Here is a 7,248-nt window from a genome sequence, read left to right as displayed (position 1 = left end):
CCCTGCGGGAACTCATTTTCCTGTCCTATCCCCGCAAGCTCCATCTTCAGCTGCACAAGCCTCAAACACTTTAAAATCATAAGGATTCGAGGCTTGTGTGGTTAACCCTTTCAGGACCATAAGGATCGTAGGCCAATTTTTGTGGTTTTGATGACATTTTTATGGTAAAAAGGGCTTGCAGATGCCAAAAAATTGATTTTTTTTTGTGAAATATCATTTTTTTTTTAAAAAATCAAACTTCTAGCTTATGGACAGTGTAGCAAGTGAATCTTCTCGTCAATCTGGCAACGACGCTAATGAATGAATGTCGGAACCAGTTTGTTTACATAAAGGCAGTATCATATGGAATCCGTACATATCAAATTTAGAACTGTAGACTATCCCAATCAAAATTTATAGGATTTTAAAGTTATGGGACAAATATGTCCCTTGGTCCTGAAAGGGTTAAGGCAGAGCTTACGGGAAAGGGGCAGGGACAGGGGTGGAATGGGGAAATTGAGTCCCCATGTCATTCCCTATTCAGAATCAATATTATGGGTGAAAGGTATTCAATTCCATTTTACTTTAGCTGTAATTATTCTAGGATCTGATGAAAATCAGATCCAGAAGGATGACTGTTCCTTAGAAATACAATAAAAGGGATTTAAATGAATTATAACACCACATAAGCCAACAGTCCCAGTCTGGTTATCTTCCAGGCCCCTGAACACACCCTGGGGACGTCACGTTGCGTCTCATTTACGCACAAGGCATGGCCGTTTGTGACTTTTTGGGTCTCCCTCATCAACTTGCAGAAAACCAGATCCAATTAATTCTTCGGTGTGTTCCAGCTCGGGGGAAGTGAGGTTTCAAATCCATCCTAAGAAATGCGAGTAGGGATCTCAAAATGCTCCTAAAATTTTTTAAAAACTGTGTCACGATCCTAGCCTCAGGTAGCATTACATGGTCATCCCACTAGCCTTTCCTCCTGGCTACAAAGCAACAGCGCCGCAGTGTTAATACCACCAGATCCAATTGCGCAGTGGAGTCGTTATCAGACCCGCAGCATTTGTTCCGAGGCTGCTAAGTGAAAGAGAAAGTTCTCGGTGGCAGGAGGGAAACGCTTCTGCTTTAGCGCTTCAAAGTTAATGCTCGGCTTCTCTCCGTCGCTTGCAGTGTCTGCGAAGGACGCCAATGTGGTCAGGATCTCCTTCGTCTTCAGGGAAATATCCTGGAAAGAGAAAAAACAACAACACAGAGACAGTTCTTGTATGCTCAGTCTGTTTATAGACAGGGAATGCCACAAGATAAACATGATGGAGGGGGATATGATTCTACAGGATAATAAGATTTAAGGGTATAAAACTCTATCTACTAGTCGGTCTTGTCTTTCCATTATGTGCCCAGCTGCTCAAGCACATGATGGAAGAACATTGCAGATGGCAGACAAGACACAAATTATGCCATTTAACAGTAGATCACTGAAATCCAAAAACAGCTTCAGCAGGTTGTTGGGTTTTTTTAATCATTGAGTTGCCATATTGATACTAGTCTCATGTTTTCAGAGTATGACGTGGGGACAAATTTTGTCCCTGTCCCCGTGGCAAGGATCAATGGCTTTAAAAACACAACGGACCAGGCGGGCCTCTTTTCTCCATCAGATCGGCAGGGTAAGGAGGAAGTTTTCCATCAAGTCCCTCCTTAACCCACCGAGAGAGCACGTCCGTCCTGAAGGCCCGTCCACGCGATATGGATCAATGGTGCCTCCAGAAAGGGTACCAAGACCATCCACTATCACCGTGATTCACCCCCGACGACCAGCGTTGTAACTATGTGATGAAGTGGTAAGGCGAGAGATTTCCTTACATCTGGCCATTCTTTTAATTGCAGCCCAGTACTAAGAAACATCATTGTTGAGGGAAAGTGATTACAGTGGTTAATATTATAAGTTTGAACTACCGAAGCCTCTAGGGAAGTTGCAAGATGCAGCGGCTCCTGATCCATCACCTGGCCTTAATAGGTTTCCTATTGGCAATTTCATAACTTTATTCAAAGTAACAGCGTTTCAATCATTACGATGATGTTTTCTAATAGAGTTCGTAGACTCGGGAATCACAAAGGTTTCAATCCTAGGAAAACATATCTGGTGATGGGGCTCAGTGGCGTTGCGAGGGTGAGAGGTACCCAGGGCAGTGGCACCCCTCTCCAGCCCACTCCTTCCCTGCCCTTCTATCTCTTTAATGGTCCTGGTGAGGGCAGCAACTCCCAACCTGCTGCTCGAACCAGCGTTGACTCTTCCTCTGATGTCACTTCCTAGGTCTGGGTCCAGGAAGTGACATCGAAGAAAGAGCCGACGCTGGCACAAGCGGCAGGTTGGGGTTGCTGTTTGCTCCAGGAGCGCTAAAGAGGTACGGGGAAGGGTGGAGAGAAGGATGGGTGCTGGCGCCCCCCCCAACGCCACTGATGGTACTACAATACCAGAAGTAGCAAGTGTGATTATGGGTACTAGAAAGATGAAGCTCGCTTTTTCTCAATATAGAACAGGGGTGTGAAAGTCCCTCCTTGAGGGCCACAATCCAGTCGGGTTTTCAGGATTTCCCCAATGAATATGCATGAGATCTATTAGCATACAACGAAAGCAGTGCATGCAAATAGATCTCATGCATATTCATTGGGGAAATCCTGAAAACTCGACTGGATTGCGGCCCTTGAGGAGGGACTTTCACACCCCTGCTATAGAAGAAGGGTTTCTGATCATTTAAAACAGATGCCATGTACTTCAGAAATGCCGTCCAAGGAGAACTATGTGCCTACAAAATGCTTGTATCCGACTCTACTTGCTCAGTTTGTAATAAGACCCGGCAGGACTAGCTTGTAGAACAGAAACATGGATTCCAGTCAATTCATTGCTCCAGAAAATTAAAGAGAGAGGTGGGGGGGGGGGATTACTCATACTATATAGATCATTCCTTTCCTTGTGATTACTAGAGAGTTAGAAGATATGATCTGTTGCATGAAAAACCCAGGAGGGAAAGATTCGGGCATTCTGATTTCCAAACCATCTGGTAACTGGAACAATCGAGAGGATAATCTGTTGAATCTAATCTCTCACTCTGCCATAACCTATCCCAATCTGATAATTTGAAATTGGAAATGCATGAGGACCCCAAAATCCCTACCTTTAAAAATTTACTGAACAATTCAATTCTGTTACTTCTTCAACACACAAAGGCGGCCACTGCCTGGATTTCATTTCTATTCTATTTAGAGGTTTGAATTTCCCCTTCATAGACCATGTTGTTTAAAAGTCTTTATTGAATTTCATAAAATACAATAAACTCCTCCCTCCTTGTTTGTGGTTTCGGCACCCGCGGTTTTGACTATTCACTGTTTTTTGGTGCCATGACCCCCCCCTAGAGAAATCGACCTTACCTGGTGGTCTAGTGGTGATGCGGGGCAGGAGCGATCTTTCTACACTACTGCCCCGTGCAGAGCCGCCATTGAAAATGGCTGCTGTGAGTTCCGGTGGTCTCACGAAACTACAACGGGAATTCACGGCAGCCATTTTTGATGACAGCTCTGCACGGGGCAGGAGTGTAGAAAGATTGCTCCTGCCTCGCGCCACCGCTAGACCACCAGGTAAGGTCCGGGAGGCAGGAGGGAAGCGGGGGTGGGTCAGAGTCAGCCTGAAAGTTATTTGCGAATTTTCCATATTCACGGGTCAGCCCTGCCCTTAACCCCCGTGAATACGAGGGAGGAGTGTAATTCAACACAATTAATCTAATGACATTTAAACCCTCCCCCCCAAGAAAATGGTAAAAGTTGACGAATTGGGAGTACAAACCAGAAAGACAAGTCAATTAGCATATTTTCTACAATAGTCGTCTAAAAGAGCCCAAAACCTCTTAAAATATTGAAGTGAACATGGCAAGACAAATCCCGTCCACCAATCTGTACTATTCTTCCATTCTGATAAAAATGCTGAATTGTCAGACCCGTAAGAACATCAAATAATTTGGTCTTATAGATTTTTTTAACTAAACACGATAAGAGAGCAGAACACAAAATGACAATTTCATAAGTCAGCTCTAGACAGAATCCAAAGATTTCTTGCACTCGTTGCTAGACTTCATCTCCAAACATTTTAACAGCATGGCATCCAAACGACATATGATAAAACGGGCCCACATTGATTTTACAAGTCCAGCATCAATTAGATCTATGCGCTGACAGTCGGGAGACTCTATAAGGTGTCCAATATGCCCGTGAGCAACATACAAGAAAGAGAGAAGGTCCAGAAAACTGTCCATATAACATCCTCGATTTCCATTCAGAAATCATGTTCCCACAACTGCTGCAGAGTAATACATGCATTCAATCTCTTTAATTTAACCTTTTGATAAACTAAAGAGGCTCTTTTCGATTGCCTAAAAATTCTCTAAGCCCACATCCCTGGCATTTATCAGATCTCTTTGTAACATGACTTTGCCAAACAATGTTTTAACTGCAACCATTAAAAAAATTATGTAACATTTTAAAGTTATTACCCTGATATAATTGATTGACAAACCAAAATCCCCCTCCGTTGCCATTCAGTCCTTGAATTTTGTTTTTTGGATTGAACCAAATGGAAATTTACTCAGAACAGGCCACAAAAGTCCTAAATCGTTAGCCGTAGATCGTAACACAGGAGGTATGGCTTGTAAGACCAAGTTAAATGAGAACCGGTTATCTGGTCCCATCAGTATCTTTTAAATTTTTACTTAAAATTACCGACTGCAAATATACCCACAGCCATGGAAGAAACACTATGGAACGGCATAACAAGATACCTAGAGAGGAATTCTGGAAAAGAATTCTGGACAAGTTAGAACCAATGAGTAAAGACAAGACAGGGCTTTAATCCAGTGGCGTCGTAGGGGTGGGGGCAATGAATCCTAGTAGAAAACTGTGGGACAGAAGGTAAGGTAGGGTCTACTGCTTATGATGCGTTTGCGTGGCCGAGAACCCTTTTGAACATCAGCAGGAGAGCTTCCATGCTAGTTAAGACTGCTTTAATGAGTCTTACTGACATGGAAAAGCTTTTGAGTGTCGGGGCCTCAGTTCAGTGGTGTGGATCACAGAGTTCCTGTTATACTGAATTCGGCACAATGGAGACCCTGACCGATAACAGATCACGTCTCTCTCCTGCATTCTCAGCGGATGTAAGACTAGATTCGTTGTTAATGCCCTGGCCCTCTACCCTCGCATGTGTGGGCAGCTCTCTGAGCTACAATGGGCGATGCTGGAAGAATGCTTTGATGACCATTGAGAGGACCGATGCATTTCATTTCCGCTCTTAGCTAAGTCCTCTTACTGTTCCACCTTAATGGGTGTCCTTAAACACTCATTCCTACAGTAGTAGTCAGTTTTAAGAATGGGCAGCAGAGGGGACATGTGGCACTCCCTCACCAGAATCTTTGAAGAGGAACCACGAGTCCCCAAGTGATCCTCTGAAACCCAGCACTTGGTCTTTTTTTCTATTTGTGGGAATATTTTCTAACAGACTAATGCTTTTAAGGAAGGGAGCACTGTCTCAATAATCTGCAGTTTATATTTTACATTTCCATACATCTATCTAGGTCAATGTGCATTTGAGGAAGGGATCATCGAAAGAGGGACATTGATTACCTTGATGACCTGACTGTCGGATTTCTCTGGGTCTTCTGCAGACTGCACAATCAGTTGCCCGATGTCTTTGTGCAGCTTTCCCATGACCATGGACTCTGCAGAGGGAGACAGGGTCGGGCAACGTTACACTGGCGATGGTCTTGGCGTCTCACAACAACCAGCAAGGACAAGCTACATAGCCCACCCACCTTTGGCTGCCGGAGAGACAGTGATCTCACCATCCACCAGGTTCACGAACACGTCATATAGATCCAGTCTGTTACTCACTTCAGATTCAGTGAAGCCAGCAATGTATCCTGGGGCAGAAAGTTATCAGAAGGGGTCAGGAGATTCTCAGAAAGGAATAACTGCTTTACATTCTTACAAGACAAGCCGATAGCTACCTCAGAGATGAGAAGTTTGGGAAATGATTTCTGTTCAATTCAGGCCGGTTTGACCTACGCTGCTTTGGATGGGATTATTACTGCAGTTTTGACGTGACTCAGCAACAGAATGGGTAATATACAATACTCAAGCTAAAGATATCTCCCAGCTGTTGGCCATATCACTCATCATCGAAGACAATTCTACTGTCTTCCTTTTATTGGCCCTGTACCCTGAATCCCTATCACACGCTCTTTAATCCACATTACAAATCTGATGCTACCAATCTCTTACACATCTGCTCAAATTCTACCCCCATAATTGGTTCTCACCATCTCTGCTGGTAGGTTATTCCATTGAACCTATACACCAAAAATCAATATGGAACAATAGTACAGTCACGTGAAAAAATTAGGGCACCCCATGAAATATTCAGTTCTCTCCATGGTGCGACCTCATCTGGAGTATTGCGTTCACTTCTGGTCTCCTTATCTCAAGAAAGATATAGTGGCACTAGAAAAGGTTCAAAGAAGAGCAACCAAGATGGTAAAGGGGATGGAACTCCTCTCGTATGAGGAAAGACTAAAATGGTTAGTGCTGTTCAGCTTGGAAAAGAGACAGCTGAGGGGAGATATGTTCTAAGTCTAGAATATCCTGAGTGGAGTAGAACGGGTACAAGTGGATCGATTTTTCACTCCGTCAAAAATTACTAAGACTAGGGGACACTCGATGAAGTTACAGGGAGATACTTTTAAAACCAATAGGAGGAAATTTTTTTTTCACTCAGAGAATAGTTAAGCTCCGGAAAGCGTTGCCAGAGGATGTAAGAGCGGATAGCATAGCTGGTTTTAAGAAAGGTTTGGACAAGTTCCTGGAGGAAAAGTCTGTTATTGAGAAAGACACGGAGAAAGCCACTGCTTGCCCTGGATTGGTAGTATGGAATATTGCTACTCCTTGGGTTTTGGCCAGGTACTAGTGACCTGGATTGGCCACCGTGAGAACGGGCAACTGGGCTTGATGGACCATTGGTCTAACCCAGTACGGCTATTCTTACGTAATGTTCACATATCGATGTCGAATCTTTTTTTTTTATTTATCTCAGGAAAAGAAAGTGATGTAGTTGTGAATATCTTTTGTTTCAAGGAAAATTTTTGTTGTTTACCTGCAATTACATCACTTTCTTTTCCTGAGATAAATTAAAAAAAAAGATTTGACATCGATATGTGAACATTTCTT

General features: G+C 43.4%; 1 protein-coding gene across 2 annotated transcripts in view; it reads right to left on the bottom strand.

Moving 5' to 3' along the window:
* Positions 1 to 400: 400 nt before the first annotated feature.
* Positions 401 to 7,248, bottom strand: part of DENND10 (DENN domain containing 10) — a 37,817-nt gene continuing 30,969 nt past the window's right edge. For both annotated transcript variants that reach the window (XM_033943305.1, XM_033943304.1), the window contains 3 exons: positions 5,838 to 5,945; positions 5,650 to 5,744; positions 401 to 1,210 (listed from right to left, as the gene is read on the bottom strand). In XM_033943305.1, coding sequence (XP_033799196.1) covers positions 1,034 to 1,210; positions 5,650 to 5,744; positions 5,838 to 5,945 — 380 coding nt within the window. In that variant the 3' untranslated portion in view covers positions 401 to 1,033. The remainder of the gene's footprint in view (positions 1,211 to 5,649; positions 5,745 to 5,837; positions 5,946 to 7,248) is intronic.

This window comes from Geotrypetes seraphini, chromosome 4, assembly GCF_902459505.1.
Source record: "Geotrypetes seraphini chromosome 4, aGeoSer1.1, whole genome shotgun sequence".
NCBI classification, from domain to species: Eukaryota; Metazoa; Chordata; class Amphibia; order Gymnophiona; family Dermophiidae; genus Geotrypetes; species Geotrypetes seraphini.
The sequence above is the reverse complement of the archived record's forward strand: the minus strand, read 5'-3'. Positions and strand labels throughout refer to the sequence as shown.